This window comes from Pan paniscus, chromosome 4 (assembly GCF_029289425.2).
Source record: "Pan paniscus chromosome 4, NHGRI_mPanPan1-v2.0_pri, whole genome shotgun sequence".
NCBI classification, from domain to species: domain Eukaryota; kingdom Metazoa; phylum Chordata; class Mammalia; order Primates; family Hominidae; genus Pan; species Pan paniscus.
The window spans coordinates 11,264,271-11,289,933 of record NC_073253.2 but is presented as its reverse complement, the minus strand read 5'-3'; the positions used below and the strand labels follow the sequence as shown (position 1 = coordinate 11,289,933).

At 37.7% G+C, this 25,663-nt stretch overlaps 1 protein-coding gene and 1 non-coding gene across 5 annotated transcripts in view; one reads left to right on the top strand and one right to left on the bottom strand.

Annotated features, from left to right (window-relative positions):
- CTNND2 (catenin delta 2) overlaps positions 1-25,663 on the top strand; it is a 938,532-nt gene that overhangs the window by 866,849 nt on the left and 46,020 nt on the right. For all 4 annotated transcript variants that reach the window (XM_034959739.4, XM_034959737.3, XM_034959738.3 and 1 more), the window contains one exon: positions 21,038-21,248. In XM_034959739.4, the coding sequence (XP_034815630.1) occupies positions 21,038-21,248 (211 nt within the window). The remainder of the gene's footprint in view (positions 1-21,037; positions 21,249-25,663) is intronic.
- Positions 16,355-16,462, bottom strand: LOC112439885 (U6 spliceosomal RNA). The gene has a single exon (XR_003028115.2). It is a non-coding gene; the product is annotated as a U6 spliceosomal RNA (small nuclear RNA).

Below are 25,663 nucleotides of genomic sequence, written 5' to 3'. Positions count from 1 at the left end.
TTAGTTAAAATAAACTTTGGTCCATTTTTGGTCTTCTAAGCTCATTTTTTGCTTCTGTTTTTATATCTACTTGGTCTCTTTTTATTCATTTCATCATACCTTATATTTTTTCTACCTATCTACTTGTGAATAGTTCATACAATTACAACATATAGTTACTGATTTTTTTTAGCATAGTGCAAATACAACTACCAAAGTTTTAAACTCATCACATATAAATCCTGTATGTTTTATGCATATGACATAAGCCTACAACATGAATGCTGGAATCCTGGGTAGAGTAATAATAATGCTAACAGTTTCATTAAAAATGTCTACTGTGGTTAATTAACAAAGATACAGTCAATATTATATAGCCTGAGACATTCTTACAGTTCATAGGAATAGTGTTTTCACTAGCTAGGACATTTGGAGAAATATCTAAAGCACAAACCAATTTTACTAAAATACATTTAAGTATCTTTGGGTTCTCATGTTATTTCTCTTGAAATAGAAATTCTGTGTACTATAAAAATACAAAAGAGGCCCAATTCCTTTATCCAAAAAAAAAAAAACTAAAAAATAAGCTCTGACCTAGATATAAAAAAATTTATAAGCTAACACTATTAAAAACCAATCTCGAAGTGAAGACAACTGATTGGAAGTATTTTTTGAGAAAGGATACTATCTCTTTTGTTGGTAAGAACCATCTAAACTATCTTGCATCTAAGAAAGAAGATTACCTCCTAAACATAAGGGGGACAAGGCTTTTATAAGATCTGGAAAAGTTCAGGCACCTGGCATGAAATTAGGGCCCCATTATATGTGTTAGAAAAAGAGATGAAGTGATGGTCCAACCACCCCAAGCCACACCAGGCTTGCTGCCTTCTTAGGTCTATTTCAGCTCTGGAGGAAATCCTAGATGTACAGGTTTTTTATAAGCCAAATCAGACCCTGGTGAACCAGTGACCTAAAGCCACCGAAGACTTCCCGGTATCCAAAGCTCAATTCTATAATTTACATTAGAAGTAGAATTGCCATGTGGAAACCAGCACTTGGCTTGGCTGGTAAGTCCCAGGACAAAAATTGACTTGGGCAACAAAATTACATGAGTTTCGTACAGTGAACTTCCTCTGTTTGAGAACCATCTTGGAATTCATCCATAAACATCTCATTGGTTAATAAGGAAGATGAAATTTTAAGCAAATAATTACATATCCTTCTTTAATGCCACATATCTCTCTAGTTTACGAAGTCCTCTGTGAACAAGGTGTGCGTGTATAACATAAGAACAAGACAGATGCATTTAGGAATAAAGTGTATTGGGGTGAGCTGCTCCTATCAGCCAACACTAAAAACAGACTAACATACGTCTTCTCTGACCATCCCTTTTTCATAGTAAGAGTTTTTCTTTTAGTTCTGGTTTTCATCAACATTAATTTAAGTGGTGAAATTACAGCTTCTGTGGTGTAAAGATCTGTGTGCACTTGGTGACATGAAAACTTAATCCAAGGAACAAGAACAGTAGCAGCAGGGCCCCAGACTGAGTCCTCAGACCCCCACTTCTCTGGAAATGGAATGGATGCCATGCCCAAGACTGCTTTCTCTATTCTGATAAGTTTCTCTATTCTCATAAGTTTCTCTATTCTGATAAGTTTGGCAAAACCTGTGCTTAAACAAAGTTGAACAGTTGGCTTCATTGTGTCTGTTGGTCTGCTCAGAGCCTTTACTTTGCTAATTCAAAGTAAATTTGCTAATACATTATAAATCTCTGAGATGAGTATCAAGTACAGTATTTCCTTCATTTATGTTGCAGTGAAACCCTATTTATAACATAGCACCTTTTAAAACTAGTATTCCCCAGACCTGCATAGAAGTAAATAACAACTGCAACAGGATAAATATGAATGCAATTTTCAGTGATCAAAATGCTGTTGTACCTTCTTACCTTGTGTGGTCAAAAGCCTCATGCAATTTGTTTATTAATTTATCAGTAGACATAGGTTTGTTAGCTATCATCCTATCCTCAGTTTATATGATAGAAGGATAAATTATATACATCAGCAAACTAGATGCAACTTCAATGAATGTTTTTGGAATGACTGGCTGAATAAATGCATGATAGGGAAGGTGTCACACAGGTGGTAAAGGCAGTCTATCCCTGTGAAAAGAGCTCAGAGGAAGGAGTCAGGAGGGTTAGGCTGGAGAGAAGAGCTTCTGCCTAAGAGACTTATGGTCACCAAAGCTCAGGAGACAGCTCTGTGACCTTTCCCATACCATTTAACTTCTATTTGTCTTCTAGATAAATTGGAAATTATACCTGCCATTTTTATATCCCTAGGGTAATGTAAGACACAAATGGAAATAATGAATATGAATGTTCTTGAAAAAGTTAGAACACTACATAATGTCATCTATGAGTAACAGCATATGAAGAAAACCAACAGATGATTCCCTCTCTCCATATCCTTAATTGGGTCTGATTTTTATTTTGGCAGAGGTGTAAATCAATTTGGAAAAGCAAGAATGAGGGAATGTGATTGTATAATTAATCATTAAGCCATTGCAGTAATCAATGAATTACTGCTATTCCAATGTCACTCAGGTTGGAGGACTAATTTCAGATTCTATTCCTGAAAACAAACTTTTCTTCAGAGAAACACTGATCTCATCTGTCTCAGACAGACAATTGTCTTCTGAAATTTTCATCTTAGGAGAGTTCTTGGGTCTTTGCTAGATAGCAATCTTGACCTAAAAATAAAACACCCTTCATAGGTTTCTCTCCTGAAGCTAGAATCAGTAAGTTTAAATTTTCATCATTCCTTTCTGCTAAAATTAGTCAATGAATTGAGATAATTATTTTTATGGTTATCATGCTTAATAGTTAATCAAATTATTTAAATCCTGTTAAAATGTATCATATTAGTTGCTTGCCTCATTTTCAATATTTCTCAAAAATCAATTTATTTCTAGTTCAAAAAGGAACTTCAGCAAATCTCTTGTTAATTAACTGCCATTTTTATTTTTAGAACCATTCTTAGACTAGTTAAATATACATATCTCAGCCACCTTCTTGCCCACAGTTCTACTCATTTTCTTAGTTCTTCACACTTCAACAGTGTGAGAATTTCTCAGAATCTAATTCAGTGAATTCCCCTGGATGAGACAAGGTGCTGAAACATACAATTCCTTTTGTCTTCCAAACAGATGGAATAGGTTATTTATTTGAGTATAACAACTCTTGAAAGAAATGCATACCGTATGCCATAAACCTATAAGATTCTGCCTCATTCAATGTTATTTCTTTTCAGAGGATTGAGTTACTCTTTGAATCATTTTCTCAGACTAACTGCTTACCAATTCGGGCATGTGAAATAGGATCTTATATGTGTTACAGGTCTGTGCTTTTGTTTTTGTTTTTTTGAGACTGAGTCTTACCCTGTCGCCCAGGCTAGAGTGCAATGGCGTGGTCTCAGCTCAATGCAACCTCCACCTCCCGGGTTCAAACAATTCTCCTGCCTCAGCCTCCTGAGTAGCTGGGATTACAGGCACCCGCCACCACGCCCAGCTAATTTTTGGGGGTTTTTTTTGTTTGTTTGCTTTTTTGAGACAGAGTTCACTCTGTTAACCCAGGCTGGAGTGCAGTGGTGTGATCTCAGCTCATTGCAACCTCTGCCTCCCAGGTCCAACTGATTCTTCTGCCTCAGCCTCCCAAGTAGCTGGGACTACAGGCAAGTGTCACCATGCCTGGCTAATTTTTGCATTTTTAGTAGAGATGGGGTTTCGTCATGTTGGCCAAGCTGGTCTCGAAATCCTGACCTCATGCAATCTACCAGCCTCGGCCTCCCAAAGTGATGGGATTACAGGTGAGAGCTACCGTGCCTGGCCTGTACTTGTTTTTTAAAATAATGGTTATTAGAAAAAAACATAAGGAATTTTAGTGTACCTTCTAGAATTTGTCTTATCCTCTGGCCCATTGCAACTATTTGATCCCCTGGCTCCAGCTGGTCTCTTCTTAATATTCCTTCTCTCTCTCTTTTTCTATTTGAATAAATCTCTAATCAATTAAAACAACAGGCAGATTATAAAAGAAGATTCATTTTTTAAAAAAATCAAGGCATCTCTTGAAATATTTATTTGAATCTAGCAAGAGCAAAGGGGCAGATGTGGAGATGAACAGGTCCCTTTCTGGGAAAAGGGGACTGGTATGATCAATCCAGAGGGTTGGTGTTGCCACAGCCATCCTCCACTGTGTGAAAGGAAGACAGAAAGAAAAAGCATCAAGATGAGAAAGGGGTTTTCTTATGGATTGTTGCAGGGGAGCCAGAATTAAGACCAGCCGTCTACATTTAAAACTAAGTACAAAATTACCTTGGTTTGTAAGGTTACATTTAGTCAGGTCATGCTGGGCAAACAGCAGTTTTCTCACAAGGTAATCACATTGTCACAGATTGGTATTGCCAATGTCAGAGATGATGTTGATTTGGGGAGTCTGCAACTGTTAGGAAATGGGTGAAAGATTCATTATTTGGGACTACAGTAGAAAGGCGATTGTGTGTTTTGTTTGTTTGTTTGCTTGCTTGCTTGCTTGCTTGCTTGCTTTGGGATTGTTTCCCTGAGCTTGGCTTTGTTCTATTTCCCTGAATGAGGACTGTGACAAGCACATGATGTGCATGCTGCCATGACAGGTGCAGAGCTGGGTACTGGTTTGCCTTTACAGTTATAATGCTGACGTTCTGCCCCTAAAACAGATTTAACCACAGGTGTTTGGTTAGCAGTTTTCCTGTTTGTGATCATTAATTTGATATGTTGTCTTATTGAACCAGCTGTATAGACATAGATATAGCAAGCAGTGTTGATTCATTCACAAAGACCCCTTAGCATGGTTATAAAAATGAGAGCTATATGATGTTAAATCTTGAGGGTTAACTTTTGTTTTGTGGTCACTTTTATATCTGTGGCAGAAATATTTGATTCTGGATTGCTGAAATCGGTAATCCAGAACTTTCAGATTCAAAGTTCACCTCTTCCAGGTTTCACATCCACTACCTAGGTCTCAAAGATTATTCCATCTCTCTCAGCTCCAAGTTTTCAGTGCTCCTGGCCATACTGCCTGTAGGGTTGGGATTCCCTAAGCCAACGTTCCCCAACCTTTTTGGCAGCAGGGACCAGTTTCATGGAAGACCATTTTTCCATGGACTGAGGTCGGTGGGGAAGATGGTTTCAGGATGAAAGTGTCCACCTCAGATCATTTGGCATTAATTAGATTCTCATAAGGCGTGTGCAACCCTAGCTCCTTCACATGCATTGTTCACAATAGGGCTCACACTCCTGTAAGAATCTAATCTTACACTGATCTGACAGAAGGCGAAGCTCAGGCTGTAATTCTCGCTCACCTGCTGCTCACCTCCTGCTGTGTGGCCTGGTTCCTAACAGGCCATGGACCAGTATTGTTCCATGGCCCAGGGCTTGGGGACCCCTGCCCTAAGCTACACAACGTGAACCAAGCCAGTGTCCTGGGAGGATGGTGTAGGCATTAACCCCACATATGAAATGCACTCATTTTAAATGAGCTTGTCATGTCTAATTACATTATATTTCCCTTTAAATGTAACATCTCTGGCATGGTCATTATCACAGATTTGATTTACTCAATTACATTCTGGTAGGAAGGAGGACAGATTCTAGGTAAGTATGAAGGCCTATGGCTAAAGAAAAACACCCAGATTAGTAATAATAATAGTTAAATAATAATGTAACTATTGCTTTCAGTTGTTGTATAGTTTCAGACCAATCAATATATGTCATGATATTTGCAGGACTATTATAATTATTAGCTTTTCCTGATAATTTATTGTCATCATCTGTTTTAAAATTTTTAAAGGATTTTAAAAATGAGTTTTGAAGGATTAATTAGAAGATACCATTTAAGGAATGTTTTATTCTAGTCTTTATAAGCATAACCTGTTAGATCAAGCACTGGAGACAGAGGAAATAGACAGAAGGCTTCTATAACATGCCCGATTCAAATCAGAACAGTAATCACAGTGAAATTTGTATCATTTTGTTGAGGTAATTAATCCTTGTTTTGTTGATGTTGGATTAGTAGGCACTCCACTTTCTCAAAGTTTTCTGCCTCCAGTGCAAACAAGTTCTGGAACTCCTGACTCAGTCCCTTGGTAGTCTTCATTTGTGGTGGTGATATCAGCTGATATAGGGATGCGTGTAACTAAGATCCAATTTTCTATTCTATGAAGTGTCGAAAGAACTTGTTAGAGTCCTTTAATCGAGCTGTTGTGATGTTTCTTCCAGCAGACGTCAATACTGACGCATGGCTTTGGCAGGGGTATTTAGGATCGTGTGACAAAAAATCAGAAACCACCTGTTGGTGCTAAGGCTGAATAGTCTGGTTGTTTACTCATTATAACCACTAATATCCAAATTGAGGCCAGTTTAGTTTCATAAAGAATTAGTCAGTGACGGCCATGAGAGTGGTGAGGGCACAGAACAATCTCCATGGCCTTTTAATTTATTCCATCCAATGTGTGTTTGGATTACCACCAACTGAAAAGGCTATTTTAAATGTGGAAATGGGATCTTCTTTTAAAAAATTGTTGACCATTATTGTGCCATTCTTTAACATGAAGGAGAGTGTGCCTCTCTCCACAATGAAAAGGTCATCACTCCTGAAGCATAATCATAATGCTCATCTTTTACTCATCATAATTAAGTGGTGGTTGAGCTTTTCATTTTTTCATTTGGCAGGTCTTTTTGTATTGGATTCTTGATGAACAGGACAGCTCTCAACATAGTATTAAACCAAATAAAAATCTACAAAATGCTGAACATAGCCAATTATTTCTAGGATCCCTTTTCTCATAAAGTGAAGAAGAAAAATCTTTAGTGTCACCAGAAGTTTTCTGAGAAACCCCAAAGATGGTTTAGATGTAGAAGATACTTCTAAAAGTTATATTAGTTTGAGGCCAGGCGCAGTGGCTCATGCCTGTAGTCCCAGCACTTTGGGAGGCCGAGGTGCGTGGCCAACGTGGTGAAATCCCATTTCTACCAAAAAATACAAAAAATTAGCCAGACTTGGTGGTGGGCACCTGTAATCCCAGCTACTTGGGAGGATGAGGCAGGAGAATTGTTTGAATGCAGGAGGCAGAGGTTGCAGTGAGCCAAGATCGTGCCATTGCACTCCAGCCTGGGTAACAAGAGTGAAACTCTGTCCAAAAAAAAAAGTTGTATTAGTTTGACTGTGGGGGTGCAGATTTGTGGAAGGCAATTTCAAAAAGAGTTATCTGGGATGCAAGATATGAGTGTAAATCTGGAGTGGCTGAAGACAAGACATAACTTCAGCTTGGCTCAGAATGATAATATTTATAATAAAACGGTTAAAGAAGTTATTAGGAACTCTAGCAGTTTCATAAGCAAGGATCTTTTGCTAAATATTAATTTAAAAGATTGAACTCTAGCATTTCCACAAGTAAGGAAATTTTGCTAAAAGTGACTCAAGAGAGTAACAAAAGCACAAAAAAAAAAAATTAACAGGATGTCAAGTAGGAGGATTTTAGTGACAAAAGAAGCTTTTGTTCTTTGGGCACAGACTATTCTTCACAATTTCTTACTGAAAACAGAGTATATACTCAAATATAATCAGAGAGAAAACCCAACACTAATTTTATTATTTTTGTACCCTACTCATGTAACATTTGCAGTAGAAAGTTCACAGGCCTTTTCTCTATCTTGTAAGTAAACTCATCAAAATTACACAAACTTTATAAAAGACTGTAACACCTTTCATTGTTTTTTTTTTCAAGTTCATTATTTCCAGGCATTATAAACCAAGGCAAATAAGGTTCACTTCTTCTCAACCTTTCCATAACTTATTGCACATCCTCAAATATGTCTTAATTTTACATATTAACACACAGCCAGATTTTTTAACCTTAGACACACTTTCTTCCTCGATAAACAAAAATGCATTCCATTATCTTACAGACACATTCATATTATTTTACAACTATTGTACCTAGTACAGTGTAGTAGGCAGAATAATGTCCTCCCAAAGATGTCCAGAGCCTATTCCCCCAGACCTGTGACTGTGCCACCTTACGTGGCCAAGGGGAATTAAGGTTGATAATCAGCTAACCTTGAGATAGGAAGAAGACCCTGGATTATCCCAGTGGGCCCAATGTAATCACAAGGGTCCTTAAAAGTGGAAAAGGGAGCAGTTGGAGGCAAATGAAAGGGTCAGAGCGATGTGACACAAGAAAGGCCCATTGTTGCTGGTTTTAAAGGTAGAAACAGAGGGTTACATGCCAAGGAAATCAGGTGGCCTCTAGGAACTGGAAAAGGCAAGAAAATGATTCTCTCCTAGAGCTCCCAGAATGCAGTGCTTCCCACACCGTAATCTGCCCACACCCTAATTGAAGCCTAGTAAGACCAGTGTTGTACTTCTAACCTGCAGAACTGTGAAATAATAAATGTATCTAGTTTTAAAGCACTGAACCTGTGGTGATTTGTTACAGCAGCATTAGAAAACCAAACACTGCATATTCTCACTCATAGGTGGGAATTGAACAATGAGAACACATGGACACAGGAAGGGGAACATCACACTCTGGGGACTGTTGTGGGGTGAGGGGAGTGGGGAGGGATAGCATTGGGAGATATACCTAATGCTAGATGACGAGTTAGTGGGTGCAGCGCACCAGCATGGCACATGTATACATATGTAACTAACCTGCACATTGTGCACATGTACCCTAAAACTTAAAGTATAATAATAATAAATTTTAAAAAAGAGGCAAAAAAAAAGATCAATAGACCACTAGTAGTTAGCTTAACAAAAAAAACAAGATCACAATAAACACAATAAAAAATGACAAAGATCACATTAAAAAAAAAGAAAAGAAAACTAACACATGCAGCATCTACTTTTCATATTAGTTATAACTTTGAAACCATGTAACTGAGTTGTTTCCTCACAGACATAGAGAAGGCTAGGAGACAGTTGCCTGTGTGTACTTGAGATCAGCTGAGATTCCAGAAAGCTGCCTGTGACTCCTCACAATGTCCTTCCTCCAACAGTCTGATATATTGTTTTTGTATTTCATGAATTAGCAACATGAACAAGTCCAGGACATTTGTACATTTGCAGATATTTGAAGCGCATATATGTGTGTGCCTATGTGTTTAGTGGACAGTGTTTTTTCAAAAAGAGGATATTAAAAATTTTACTCAGAGGAATTTGATGGAGTAACTCAGTAACAGATTGTTGTGGAATTCTCTAAGGTGAAGAAGAGCGACTCCTTCATGAAACAGCAGTTATTACAATTCAATCTAGCTGAACACTTGTTAACCTTTTTATTATTTAAACATTAATAATATTAGCTTATCTGTTTAATAAGCCTAGAATTGGAAATCTTAAAAATTCATATTATTAAAAATTGAGGAAATAAACCTAATCTTTTATAAAACAGATCATGCTAACAAAAGATTTATGAAATGATAAAACCAGGGGAAAGACATCTCTGTTTTTCCCCTAATATTATCAAACCAGTCTGATTTTGCAAGGATTTGCTTTACCTGAAAATACTGCATCAACTCTTTTTACCTTAGATACTAAATATTGAAACCTCTTCAAATGTCCTTAAAGGTCCTGAAGTGTCTTAGTACTATTTTTTCCCTTGTCTTTGCTAACCTGGTATCAACTTTTATTTCTTTGCTTTAAATTTTTTAACCTAGCTACCAAGGCTGTTAATTTAATTCATTGTGAAATTTCTTTGTGTTTTTCCTTGAAATAAGCTTTTGTGAAAGATGTTGTTGTTGTTGTTGTTGTTGTTGTTGCTGTTGTTGTTGTTGTTGTTGTTGAGACAGTCGTACTCTGTTGCCTGGGCTGGAGTACAGTGGCATGATCTCAGCTCACTGCAACCTCTGCCTCCCAGGTTCAAGCGATTCTCCTGCCTCAACCTCCCGAGTAACTGGGATTACAGGCTCCCGCCACTGCACCCAGCTAATTTTTTTTATTTTTAGTAGAGACAGGGTTTCACCATGTTGGCCAAGCTGGTCTCGAACTCCTGACCTCATGATTCGCCCACCTTGGCCTCCCAAAGTGCTGGGATTATAGGCATGAGCCACCACGCCTGGCCAGATTTTTATTTTTTTCTTAAAGGACCAGCAACTTAAAGCATTCTGAGAGTATTTTCATTGGAAGTTTTTTAGTTTTCTTGTTGTAATTACATATATAAGGACTTACTTGTTTGCATAAGCCAATCAAATTGGGAGCTCCATTTATCAGTCTCATCCAGAGAATAGAAAAGTTATACCAATTTCTAGACACAGAAAATGTTTATACACATACAACAGAAGAATCCCCAGCAAACTCTTGGGTAAGCTGGAGGATTCAGGAACTTCTGACTGGATGTCTTCTTATATGTGCTATTTTTTTGTAATCCTTGTCAAGTCCATTGTGGGTTGAACCAGGGGATACATTTTAAGATTTATTAACACCTTTTTGTCAGCACATGTTTATTGGCATATTTCTATATTTCTGTGTGACTTTTCTAATTTTTAACTTTAAAAAAATTATGGATTCACAGGAAATTGCAAAGATAGTAAGGAGGGGTCCTATGTATCCCTCAGCCAGTTTCCAGCAATGGCTATATCTTATGTAACTATAACACAATAAATCAGGAAATTAACATTGCAGTATATGTGTACAGTGTCATCACATGTGTGGATTTGTGTAACCATCAAGGCTATCAAAATACAGAATTATTCCCTCAACCCAATGATATTTGTTGTACCATCTTGTCATAGTCACAGTCTTCCTAAGTATCCTAAACTCCTAGCAATCATTAATTTGTTCTCCATCTCTATAATTTTGTTATTTCAAGAATGTTATATAAGTGGTATCTTACAATATAGAACCTTTTGAGACTGGCTTTTTTCACTTAGCATAATACCATTCACATCTTTTCAGGTTGTAGCACATAGTGTTCCTTTTGATTGATAAGTAGTATTCCATGTATTTTGTTTTAGGGGAAAAAAAAATAAGCACTCAGAACCTTCCAGATGTTTCCAGAGGTCAGAGATCTCCGGATAATCCAAAAGAGACTTTTCCCACGTTAACAAGCATTCAGACATTTTCAGTAACTAAGCAATACCATTTTGAATGCTTCACCAATTTGGTCTGTAAGCCACACTAACCAGTTTTAAAATATATTTTTTTTGCATATATTTTTCCCCTTTGATGATAGACTGTTTAAATTAGATATATTTATAGTGTGCAAATGACAGATTTCTATAAATTAAGCTCCAAATATTTCCCAAAAGAGAAATGAGAGACAAAACATTCCAGCATTGTAAACATCAAACAACCTTTTATATACAAAAGGAAAAAAACCCTTTAATCCTTTTCACACTAACTTACAGACATCCAATCACACGGAAATCAGCTCCTCACTTTTATATCATCAATTATTGATGAAAAGTAAATTCAGAGATGGGAGAGGATTCTAGGCTGATGGAGAAGTAGGAAGCACCAGGAATCTGTCTCACCACCTGGACACAATCACATTGGCAGAATCTGTCTATTAGTCAGGATTCTCCAGAGGGACAGAACTAATAGGATATATGTATATATGAAAGGGAGTTTATTAAGGAGAATTGGCTTACATCATCACAAGGTGAAGTCCCATGATAGGCCATCTGCAAGATGATGAAGAAAGAAGCCATCAGTGGCTCAGTCTGACACCAAAAGTCTCAAAAGTAGGGAAGACAACAGTGCAGCCTTCAGTCTGTGGCCGAAGGCCCAAAAGCCCCTGTCAAACCAATGGTGTAAGTCCAAGAGTCCAGATGCCAAAGAACTGGAGTCTGATGTTCAAGGGCAAGAAGCATCCAGCATGGGAGAAAGGTGAAAGCCAGAAGGTTCAGCAAGCCATCTTATCACACCTTTTTCCACCTGCTTTTGTTCTAGCCATGCTGGCAGCCGATTGGATGGTGCCCACCCACCTTGAGGGTGGGTCTGTCTCTCCCAATCCACTGACTCAAATGTTAATCTCCCCTGGCAACACCCTCACAGACACACCAGAAACACTACTTTACCAGCCCACCGAGGCATCCTTCAATCCAATTAAGCTGACACCTAATATTAACCATCACACTGATATAACTATTTTGAAACTCTGGAGTCTATTGAAGACTTAAAAATTTCAGAAGGCTTGGACAGTAAAGTACAGTATATTTGGTCAATCTCAGCTTAGCTCACAGTAGCTACCCATCCCCCACCCCTCAGCCCTGTGGCAGGTAGCTGTGCACATGTTCCTAGAGCAGCTTACTTGCAGCTGGCAGAAACCAGGGTTGACACAAAAGACCCTGTCCTCTAAATATTGTGGATCTGTTCTTTCTGCTGATTGCTGCTTCTCACTACAGCAACACAAACACAGAGGCAAGCAGCCATTGTTGCACATACCCATACCATGATTGCAAGCCCCTCTATCTTTGGCTGAAGTTATTTTCAGAGGATTTAAAGAGCTGACACCCTCACCCTCCTCATCCACTTTATGTTTTTCTTTTCCCTTTTTGGGAGCCAGTCATTAAAGACCAGCATATTCAAAAGCAACTGCATATACAAGAGAAAAGAGAGCCATTATGCATGCCCAGGGAAACTCTCATGCTCAGAAAACATCTGTGAAGATCTTAAGGCTAATTCTCAACACAGAGACAGCCTAAAACAGTCAAAAACAAAACAAAAACAAAAAAATAACAAACCCTGGAAAAGAGGAAGAATCTGATTTCCAGATAACCCATTATTACATTCAAATTTTCAGTTTCAACAACAATAAAAAACCACAAGGCATACAATGAAACAGGGAAGTATGACCCAGTTCAACAAAAAACAACAAACTAAAAAAAAAAACAAAAACAGAAACCATAGCTGAAAAACGGCACAAAGGTAGATCTACTAGACAAAGACTTTAAAACAACTGTTTTAAAGATGTTCAAAGAATTAAAGGAAGATATGAAGAGAGTCAAGAACATGATGTGTGAACAAAATGGAAACATAAATAAAGATGTAGAAAACCTAAAAACAAACAAAAAAAATTTAGAGCTGAAAAGTACAATAATTGAAATGAAAAATTCACTAAAGAAATGAAAAGGCAGATTTGAGCAGGCAGAAGAAAGAATCAGCAAAGTTGAAGACAGGAAAAATTTAAATTATTGACTTTGGAGAACAGAAAGAAAAAAGATCGAAGGAAAGGAGCAGACCTTAAGGGTTCTGTGGACATCATCAAGAAGATCAAATACACACTACAAAAGACTCAGGAGAAAAAAAGTGGGAAAGGGATAGAGAGATTATTAGAGGAAATAATGGCTGAAAACTTACCAAATTTAACAAAAGGCATAAATATAAACATTCAAGACTCAATGAGATTCAAATAGGATAAGCTCAAAGATACCTAGACTGAAACACATTACAATCAAATTGTTGAAAGACATAGATAAAGAATCTTGAAAGCAGAGAGAAGTGACTCATCACACACAAGAAATCCAAAATAAGGTTATCAGCTGATTTTTTAATCAAAATTTTGAAGACCAGAGGTAGCAGGTTGATATAGTCATGGTGCTGAAAGAAAAAAAAAGCTGTCAGCCAAGAATCCTATGTCCAACAGAAGTGAGGGAAAACTTAAGACATTCCCTGATAAACAGAAACTAAGAGAGTTCACTACCACTAGACCTGCTCTGTAAGAAATCCTAAAGGGAGTCCTGCATGTTGAAATGCAAGAACACTAAACAGTAATTCAAAGGTATAAGAAGAAATAAAGATCTTAGTAGAGATAAATACATGGGCAATTATAAAGCTCATATTGTTTTAACAATGGTTTATAATGCTACTTTTGTTTTCTACATAATTCAGTACATTTAAGAAAAAGCAATTACTAGTTTAAAGGCTAGCATTATAGTGACTTTGTTTCCTAACTCCACATTTTTTTCTACATAATTAAAGAGAAATTTTCTACATAATTCGTTTTTAAAAACCAATTATTTATGCTTTTGGACACACAATGTTTAAAGATGTAATTGTGTGACATCAATAACTGAAAAGTGTGAGATGGAACTGTAAATGAACAAAGTGTTTGTATGTTATTGAAGTTAACCTGGTATAAATTCAAATTATAATGGTATAATGTTAAATGTAATCCCTGTGGTAACCACAAAGAAAATCATTAAACTATATAGATGAAAGAAAATAAGGAAATTAAAACATTTCACTACAGAAAACAATCAACACAAAGGAGATAGTGGTGCAGGAAATTAGGGACAAACAAAAAAGCTATAAGGCATATAGAAAACAGAAAAATGCTCGAAATAAGACCCTTTTTATGAGTAATTACTTTAAATATACATGGATAAACTCTCCAAAGACAGAGATTGACAGAGTGTATTAAAAAAATATGATGCAATTATATGTTGCCTACAAAAAACTTACTTTAGATTCAAAGACAGAAATAGATTGAAAGTAAAAGGATATTTGTACATCCATGTTCACACCATTATTCTCAAGAGAGAAAATGAAGTATCAACCCAATTTTTCGTCAGCAGAAGAATAGCAAAATATGATATATACATGCAATGGAATATTATTCAGTCTTGAAAAGAAAGTTCTGTCTGGGTGCAGTGACTCACGCCTGTACTGCCAGCACTTTGGAAGGCCAAGGTGGGCAGATCACTTGAGGCCAGGAGTTCAAACCAGCCTGGCCAACATAGTGACACCCTGTATCTACTAAACATACAAAAAATTAGCTGGGTGGGGTGTCACATACCTGTAATCTCAGCTACTCAGGAGGCTGAGGAATGAGAATTGCTTGAACCCAGGGGGCAGAGGTTGCAGTCAGCTGAAATTGCACCAGTGCACTACACCCTGGATGACAGAATGAGACCCTGCTTGGAAAAAAAGAAAAAAAGAGTGTACATTCTGACATATGCTACAACATGGATGAACCTTAAGAACATTATGCTAAGTGAAATAATCCAATCACAAAAAGACAAATCCTTTATGATGCCATTTATATGAGGTACCTGGTTGTCAAATTCAAAGAGACAGAAAGTAGAATGGGGGTTTCCAGGGACTGAAGGGAAGGGTTGGGGAGTTGTTTAAATGCTTTTAAAGTTTCAATTTTGCAAGATGAAAAGAGTTTTGGAGATATATGATTGTAGAATGATATGAGTCTACATAATATCAATGAACTATATACTTAAAATGGATAAAATGGTAAATTTTATAAGTATTTTACTGCAATGAAGAAGTTTTTTAGAAAAAAAGTACTCAGAGCACCTCAGCAAAAACCCACAGATCAGTTTTAGCAGCTGCAGAAACAGGAGGGCCATAGAACTACTTAAACCTCGAAGACAAAGGAGTTGTGATGTTTCTCATCCGGGGTTGCTCTCCAATCCAGCTGACCTTCTGGAAAAGTATACTTTCTCTAATCAGTTTGAGACATTTAAGTTTATAGTGGTGCACAACAAAGACCATCTACACATAGGACTCCATCAGTGATCAGAAGAGATCTATAGTAAGTGTAGGAAGGAACTCAAGTGACTTCCCTGTTGTCTGCTGCCTTAGAGAATGCAGGTCTTTAGACCATAAGACCACCACTCAACATTCCTGCCACCAATGCGAAAACCAAATGGTAGTATGCACATCAGTAACAAATACAGGCTTAGTTCAGAAATAGAAACAGAAAGTCACAAACACAACATGGAAACAGAAGCAGTCAACAAGAGCAAGGCTGTTACCTCATCATGAAATCCCCACCAGCTCCTTTCTGCACAAGCGGTCTGCAAGGAGTGCCTTTCTTGGGCAACATGGTTTGTTAGGTCTCCTGAGTGAGTCCCTTGGGGTACCTTGGTGTGCCCAACAACGCTTAACAGAAGATTTCGAGAATGAAGCACTGTAAAGAGAAAATAATCTTTACTTGCAGTTTTTCAAGAAAATCTGGATTTAGAAAACTGGTTCACCAAACACAAAATACAGGTATTTGAAGGAAACACACACACACACACATACACACAGTGGAAAGGGTAGCAAAGTTACAAGGTTTCAGTTAGTCCATCATTGATGAAAATACAGTCCTTTTTCTGCACAATTATGTTATCACCAATGGTCGTCTCTTACCAGTATTGCAAAAATCAGACATATAGTCATTGTTACTAGAGACTAAGTAACTTAAAAGAAATGGCCCAAGGATTCATTTCTATTGGGAACTGTAGCAAGAAAGAGTGACTTTGTTTGTGGTAGTGGTGGTGGTACAGTCTTGTTTTGTATTGTTTTGATCTGACAAAGAACAAGCTTTTCTTTTTAAAAAAACAAAAGATGGAACGCCTCACAAATTTATGTATTATCTTTGCACAGGGGCCATGCTAATCTTTCTCTGTATCATTCTAATTTTAGTATATGTGCTGCCGAAGCGAGCACCATGATTTCCCTTTTTCAGATGTGAGTCCATGATAGTGGATCGTTGGTAGCACATTTATTCAAAATAGAAGCAAGGCAAGGTATCCACTTTGCTTTCATAAATCCAGGTATTCTTTGAACCTGATGACCTGCTTGTCTCTCTGACGGGATTTTGGTACGTGATTCTGTCATATAAGTAATATAACTAATTTTGCATGTTTTTCTTTGTGTGGAAAAATAACATTCAATTTATCCATTAATATTAAGCTTTAAAATTCACTTGGTTTTTACTACCCTCTGTGTTATTCCTGTGTGAAATCTCTGAATCCTGTTTCCCTGCATTACCTCAACATTTCCCTGGGCTCCAAGCCCTGTCAGTTGCTTCTTAAGAATTTCCATAATGGCTGCTCTCATGTCCTTGATCCTCCCATGACCACCTTTTTGTAGTCACAGGTTCTTGTTTGTTCCTGAAATATTATAGTTTCCTGCCAAATGAATGAATCACTCTATTATTTTCAGTCTGTGTCATATCTTTTAATCAAATTAAATCTAGAAGGTAGAGTCAGCTGTGCATGGTGGCTTACACCTGTAATCCCAGCACTTTGGGAGGCCGAGGCAGGCAGATCACTTGAGGTCAGGAGTTTGAGACCAGCCTGGCTAACATGGTGAAACCCCATCTATACTAAAATTCAAAAGTTAGCCAGGTGTGGTGGCATGTGCCTGTAGTCCCAGCTACTCGGGAGGCTGAGGCAGAAGAATCGCTTGAACCCAGGAGATGGAGGTTGCATTGAGATGAGATCATACCACTGCACTCCAGCCTGGACAACAGAGTGAGACTCTGTCTTAAAAAAAAAAAAAAAGAAGAAGAAGAAGAAGGTGGAGTAGTCAGCTGGAGCAGTCATCTATTTGCAGTGGTTACTGGTGCCTGCTCCTTTTGAGGGCCTAAGCAGGTCATTCCAAGACAGGCACTTCTTCTGCCCCATGCCAGGCTCAAACACAGGGGGAAGCTTATGCTCTGCATCCACAGAGAATCTCAATGCACCACAGGACCACAGCTGGGCTCTAGGTGCCCTTTCTGTCCCTGGGACTGTGAAGAACTGCCCACAACCTCCACCTGGTGATCCAGCCTCTTTCTTCCCCAGTCCTAAAAGAACCCTACCTCCATCCATTTCTCTCTCTAAAAAGAAAAGGAAACAATTTGACCACCTTGATGGTGTGAAACTATAAAAAAAGTTTGAACCACCCACTTTGCAGTTTCCTGTTGCCAATGTGATACAAAAAAAGGGAATTAACTTCTTTTACCCTCTGAAGAAATCTCAGACCTCAAAGACCCAAAAGTCTGCCTGAAACAGTAGAAGGAGAGGAATCAAGATTCCTCCTACTGGGCAGCAAGAATAGCTTTTTATTCTGGCGATAGTTTACTGAGAATGATGGTTTCCAATTTCATCCATGTCCCTACAAAGGATATGAACTCATCATTTTTTATGGCTGCATAGTATTCCATGGTGTATATGGACACAGGAAGGGGAATATCATACTCTGGGGACTGTGGTGGGGAGGGGGGAGGGGGGAGGGATAGCATTGGGAGATATACCTAATGCTAGATGACGAGTTAGTGGGTGCAGCGCACCAGCATGGCACATGTATACATATGTAACTAACCTGCACAATGTGCACATGTACCCTAAAACTTAAAGTATAATAAAAAAATAATAAAAAATTTAAAAAAAAACAAAAAACAAAACAAAACAAAACAAAAAAGAATAGCTTTTTAGCTCTTTCAAGTGTTTAGAAACTTAGGTTAAAAAGAAAATACAGGATATGGAACAGTTATAGAAACACACTACCTTGAGTTGTAGTGCTTATAATTTCACTAGAAGTCTAGAAGAAGAGAACATTATTGTCAAGAAAAAGACTATATGTTTCTTCCACCCTCAGTTTTACTATTCTGAAACCTTCCTTCTTAATGCACCAGAATTCTTTTTGTAAAAGATCAAGTTGTTCTTGTTGCCCCCTTGACATACAAGAAAAAATCCTAAATGTACACCTCCTGAATCAAGCCTTCCATAACAACTCCAGTCCTATCTAACTTGTCTCTTCCCTGAACTACTGTTATAAACATACAACACAAGGTCACTTGCATCTGTAATTATTCTATGTCCCATATTTTATTATTTCCCTAATCAGCTTCAAAGTTTCTAAACACTAGAAAGAGCTAAAAATCTCTTTTTGCTACCCAAATTTCTTGTGAAGATAGGATTTAAATTTCACTGTAAAAAGACAGCATTTTCAACACATAATCAAAGGCTAAAAAAGATTTGTAAACTTTTAAAATAATTAACAAACTGCCCCGAGGTTTTCTTCTCCGTGGAATAATATTACCTGATTTGTTCCTTTACTTGGATGGTCAAAAATTTGGACTAAAATATATCCCTCCAGATAGACTGATAAATAGACTTAATGAAAAATCTCCAATTGCCTAGTAAAGTGTCAGTAACCTATATTGGAAATACTAGAAATAAAATAAATCCAATGAGTTTCCTCGACAGTAAAGTTGGGGTAAGTTAAATATAACAGTGACTCCTGGTCTTTTCCATATCATGGGGCACATGGAAAACGATAGTACTTGAATGGCACATTGGGGTGAGTGGAAGAGGCTGCTCTGCAGGGGTTGGGTACCCTGCCATCTACTTATTATCTATAAATAAACTAACATTACAGGGAGACCCGCATCTTAATCAGGACTCAAGGATTGGAAAGCCATGGAGGATGAGACCACATCTTCATATTTATCTGACATAATTTTCAAAATGATAATACCAACAAAACTAAAAAATACTACAGCCAAATTCTTAACCCTCTCTTCATTTTTGGTTTTAACCTTGACAGTGTCCAAGGTCATGAAACCAGTCCTCCATACACAGTCAAGGGTGTAAATGTCCCCGTATATACAATGACTGGAGTATTTTTTCAGTTATTTTGCCCTTCCTTCATCACTTTCCTTATAAGAAAAAGGAAAAAGGAACACATTGATCATTTCATGTCTGTGGAGCTCAAATTTGTCTTCTAATGGTTTGTGGGGGTTAATGAACTGGTAGAATCTCCAGCATGCTGAGCCCTACGAAAGTAAACTCTTAACCAGAGTTAAGCCTGATTTAATGATAAATAGATAAACTATTTTAGGTGCTGTCATTAGAAAATAAATATGCTACATTTGGGGGTTTGCAGGCAAACCATTTTTGTCAGACACTTCCTCAGCTATCATCAAGTGAATGAACACACTTTTCTATTTCAGTAATTTAAGTATCAGCATTTTCTCTCTAAGCTAAAATAAGCCACCTAAACATAGGATAAGAGCAGATACCAAAATTACAAGGGCCTGTGTTTTATGTATCACTGCCTGGAATTAAGATATCATCGCCTACTCCCACAAGGTTCCCTTCCTGCTGCCAGGCACCATACACCAGAGAATTAAATAGCAGAAGAAGACTATTATTTATAGATATGTATATGGAGGTGAAATATTTCAAACAGCCTTTAGGAGCTAGCTAAATATGCCTAATTGGGGGATGGGAGACAAGGAAGGGATCTAACTTTGGGCACTTGCCAATTCCATCTGAAAAATGTGAGAACAGCCAGCTTTGCTACAGGCACTCATTTACTTACTTCCAGAAGTCAATTAAAGGAGCAGAAATGGAAGCTGCAGGTGGGATAAATTAATTGTCTTGCAGGGCTATTGGTAATGCCTAAAGTGCTTTGTAAACTAAAAGTACTCCATAAATATGTCATTATAAGTACCTTTGTCATTGGGAATAGTAAGATTAATAATGTTAAAGTGAATTAAGGAAGCAGAATTGGATTGTATTATATTTTTCACACAAAAACACACCAAATTAGTAAGTGTTACATGGTAGAACTGCACAATAAAATCCCATCAGAGAGACAAACAGCATCAGGTTACTATAGTTCAGAGGACACATAGTTATAGATTGTCAAGTACCTCTCTCCTGCTTTCAGTGTTTCTCCTTGCTTTAAATGAATCAAAACTCAGTACCCACATATGTGATCATGTTCCCCACACATTTTTGCTTTGACTCTTTAAAAAATACAGGCCCCAACATAGCTTTCATTAAGGTATTTTTGAGGTTTATGTTAGAATTCCCATACATTTTTCTTGACTTCTATAAACATCAAGCAAGAACATAATAATAGCTAATACCTATTGAGTACTGTGTCCTTGTTCATTTCCATACATTGACTCATTTATGCTTTACAGCAACCTTGTATGGCAGGTACCATTATTGTCTTACTTTAGAGATTGAAAAAACTGAGGCTTCAGAGGCATGAAATAACTTGGCCAGTGATTTGATCCCAGGTCAATCTAGCAGCAGAGTGGATGCACTGCCATGAGGAACGACTGTTTTTCTCTGTAGATGTGTCTAAAACTACCCAATAGGGAACATTCAGTGATGGGAAACAAACAATTTTGCATAAACGTGGCCTCTCGTATTCTCTTCTCCCCCATACCCACCTCTGCCACTATCTCTGCCTTCACCTTGACCTCCTTTCAACTCTTCCCTTTATTTTCTTTTCCAGGCAAATACGCCATGCGAGACCTAGTCCACAGGCTTCCAGGAGGGAACAACAGCAACAACACTGCAAGCAAGGCCATGTCGGATGACACAGTGACAGCCGTCTGCTGCACACTGCACGAAGTGATTACCAAGAACATGGAGAACGCCAAGGCCTTACGGGATGCCGGTGGCATCGAGAAGTTGGTCGGCATCTCCAAAAGCAAAGGAGATAAGTAAGTTACCTGGTGACGCCATATCTCTGTCCTGGTAAAATTGGTTCTGAATGTGCCTTTCAACTCCTGATGACGGGTAGTACTATGACTGTCACTGGAAAGCATTTGTCTCTGAGAATCAAGAGAAGGAAAATGGCAAATGGTTTCCAGTCTTCTCTCTTACTGTTGGTAAAATGGACTTGACGATCCAGCACACCCATGTGCTCCTTCCACATGGCAGCGACACAAGTTCAACCTGGATACATGAAGGTATTTTGTTGTTGTTCCTCTGTGGTGGGAAGTCCGTGTGTTGATGATGTCTCTACATCCTTCTGCTCTGTGCCTCTTCAGCTCTGCAACCAAGTCAGGTCCACCTTACCAACATCCCAGTAGCCACCAAGTCATAGCAAGTCACCATGCAGGAAGGATGGGGGAGGAGACAGGGTGCGATGGAGTCAGAGAACTCAGTTCTCATCTAGTACCCTCCCTTACAAGCTATGAGATGTGGGGCAAATATTTAATTTAACAAGTCACTATGCCTATACTTTCCAATCTAAACCTAAGGGAGAGGCTGTCACAATATGCTAGCTGGAAGAGGTGATAATCAAATCTTAAAGAATGAGTGGAAATTTCCCAGGCAGTGCAGATAGTGGTGAGAAAGGAGGGCCTTCGTGCAGATAGAACAAAAAGAGATGAGACTTGGTGTCAAAGCAACTGCACCTCCTTGAATAAGAATGCCTCCCAGTTTTTAAGAACCAACAGTATCTTACTATATACAGCTGGAAAATAGCTTCACAAGCCAGCGCATCGGTATATCAGCAAGGTGTCAATTTTACAGAGACCTTCACTAACCTTAATTAAATTTTGCCTCTTGGAAGTCCCTCGATGTAATTGAATAAGATTAAAAGGGTAAACATTTTGTTATCAAGAGTCTATTTCTTGACTTTTCATTCCCTGCCAAGCCACCCCCACCCCCCATTCTTTTACATGTAAATGCTAAATAGTTTTTCTGTTGTTATTAAACACTTTGAGGGATGCACTTTGAGACTTTCTGGAAATTCTGTCTCATTATTTCACTTAATTCAGGATAGTACCAATGTATTATAGAAGATTCAGAGTTTCTGTTTAAGCACCCAGAGACCTCCAAATAGGCTCAATCAACAATTTTGCATTTGGATTTGAATGTTTTCTCATATTAAGTAGAAAAGCACCACTGGACTCATATAATAATTGCGCAGTGGAGACTGTTGGCTTGAGCTATATCTTATGATATTGTACTTACAATAAAGTGCTATCCTACGTAGGCAGGAAACCATATGGTTTTCTTCTTTATTTAGCTTCAATAGACCTTTGGAATCTCTAATTGAAGTGCTTACCTGTTTTGAGCATTAAGATCTTAATATGGTAATGCTTTCTTGAGCATACACACCCACACACACAATAAAACCGTAGTCTGCAAAACAATCTGATATATTCTTGTCTATATTCATGAGACATTCAAAGATTAAAGTATTTTCTCTGAATTATACAGTTAGAGAGCTTTGAGGAGTGGTTTGGCATATATTAATTCTCTCCAACTTTATGAGCATTCCTACTGCAATAAGCATCACTAAATGAGCCTAAAGAGAAAAAAAAGTTTTATTGAGTCCTATGGTCAAATAAAATTATTTGGTGAAACTAATTTACAAATCACTCGAAGAAACCATCTATGAAATGATATTACAAATCACTTGAAGAAACCATCTATAAAATAATACAGATCCATGTTGCTAAGGTCCTGATAAGCCAGGTCCAATCTTGATTATTGTTAATGGGAAGATTTTTTTCACTAAAGATGATCTCATAAATGCCCTTTAATTTGGCTGAAAATTTACTTATAGAATAGGCGCTCATTCTGTCTTGTTGTTCCTTTATCTCTTTTTCCAATGCCAACAGCCTGGATTTATGAATTTAATAAGAAGTGTTAAATTGGATTGAATCAAGCATCTGGTTACAGTTCTCCTGCTTAGTCAGTCTCATTCACTGTTTCATGTAGTTTATCTCTTTTTTTATATATATACTGACTAATTTGGAGATCAAAACAAGGTTTTTATAACTACATTTATCCTCGTCTCCTACCTACACTTCAGTTTTATTATTGCTTTTCACTGCTTTTAAAACAAAATGAATTCAGGAGAATTGCTCCAAATTTGAGCATGAAACTCACCATTTCTGACTCAATTCTATTATAATAGTAGGTATGGAGATTCCCATGGACTTCTAGACAAATTTTAAGGAAATAGAATTTCTTTATTGAAAATCAAATTTTTGGAACTGAGGATAATTTAATAATTGGGAACGGTAGGTATACAAATACACCATAGCTTATTTATAAAATGATTGCTAATTTGCCCACCCTAAATTATTCCTTAAAAACTTATTTCTAGAAATACGTTCAGTTCAAACCTGATTTTTATTTGTGATAGTAAGGGAAAACACAGATGGAAGAAACGTGCCTTGCTATGATGCTCTAGTTTATGTATTTATACATGTTCTTTATATATACATATATATATATATACAAGCTTAAATGTGCAGTGATGTTAATGAGTCAGATGGGCGAGTTGCCAATCACAGTCTATCAGAACTGCACAACTCACAGCGTCTGGCGGACACAACCAAGGGGGCTAGTGTTCTGTGATCCCACCACTGGCACAGCTGTGTTGACAGCCACAATGAACTGCACCAACTGAAGTCCTCACCACCCCTGACGTGACAGCTCTGGTGAAGATCAAACTCCAATTGTGTAATTGTTATTAACTCTTATAGTAGTCTTAGACTCGCCATTTTGAAATCTTAATTATTTATTCTTTTCACATCATTTTAAACATACATTATGGACATTCTATCATGTTCATCTGTCTCAAGAATACATTTGGGTTTTTTTCCCCAATTTTAACAGTTATATGGGAAGTAGTGTTGAATGTGTCACTATATTTTGTCATAAGACAGAAAAGCTATTAACAGTCTTAACTGTTACTGTCAGTAAAGAACTGTGTATTGTGGCTCGGGTTATAATCACTTGTCACATTAGAAACACACAATTGTCCAAGCCCTTCAATCAATATTTAGAAGAGTTTTTCAGGTAGAAATTTCTATGGCATCCATCTAGTGAATGCATCAAAATTAAAGTCTAAAAAGAAAGCAAAGTTTCTTTAACCTTCACATGTTAGTATAACACTGTGATGTATTGGCATTTTAATTGAGAGGTTAAAACCTGCTGTTCGTTACACATTCACAGTCTCTTTTGGTTTTGTAACTGTGCAAAAGATAGAAACAAAAACTACACTTTTGTTTCTACTCAGAAGCATTTTTGCATACTAATTGTATTTCAACTACACTATCACGACCTGAATATTAATATATGTTTTTCTAGAGTTGCTTGGCTATTGTCATGAACAAATATTTAGCTAAATGATAAAATAAAACAAAACATCACATTTAATCTTTGTTCAGCATCGATTATATGAGAATGAAATGCAGCTTCATCTGGATTCATGAAAGGATCTAAAATTCTCCGTCTTTAAGTCAAAGGAATTACAGGCATACCTTAGAGATATTGTAGTTTTGGTTCCACACTACTGCAATAAAGCAAATATCTCAATAAAGCAAATCACACAAATATTTTGGTTTATGTTATAGAAATATCTTCTTTCCTTAAAAGTCATTAATCAACTTCTGCTAGCTTTAAACTTTTCTCCTGTAGCTTTTTTACCTCACCAAGCCATCATATAATTAAGAGAGTTGGCTGGGCATGGTGGATCACGCCTGTAATCCCAGCACTTTGGTAGGCTGAGGCAGGTGGATCATGAGGTCAGGAGTTCGAGACCAGCCTGACCAACATGGTGAAACCCCATCTCTACTAAAAATACAAAATTAGCTGGGCATGGTGGCACATGCCTGTAATCCCAGCTACTTAGGAGGCTGAGGAAGGAGAATCGCTTGAACCCGCGAGGCAGAGGTTGCAGTGAGCCAAGATCTCGCCACTGCACTCCAGCCTAGGCAACAGAGCAAGACTCAGTCTCAAAAAAAAAAAAAAATAATAAGAGTTAGGGCCTTGCTGTGGATTGGGTTTTAGCTGAAGGGAATGTTGTGGTTGATATGATCTTTTATCCAAACCACTCAAACTTTCTCCATATCAGCAATAAGCCTGTTTTACTTTCTTATTATTCGTGTGTTCACTGGGGTAGCACTTTTAATTTTCTTCAAGAACTTTTCCTTTGCATTCACAACTTGGCTCACTGTTTGGCACAAGAGGCCCAGCTTTTGGCCCGTCTTGGGTTGTGGCGTGCCTTCCTCGCTAAGCTTAATCATCTCTTGCTTTTGATTTAAAGTAAGAGGCGTGCAACCCTTTCTTTCACTTGAACACTTGGGAGCCATTGTAGGGTTATTAATTG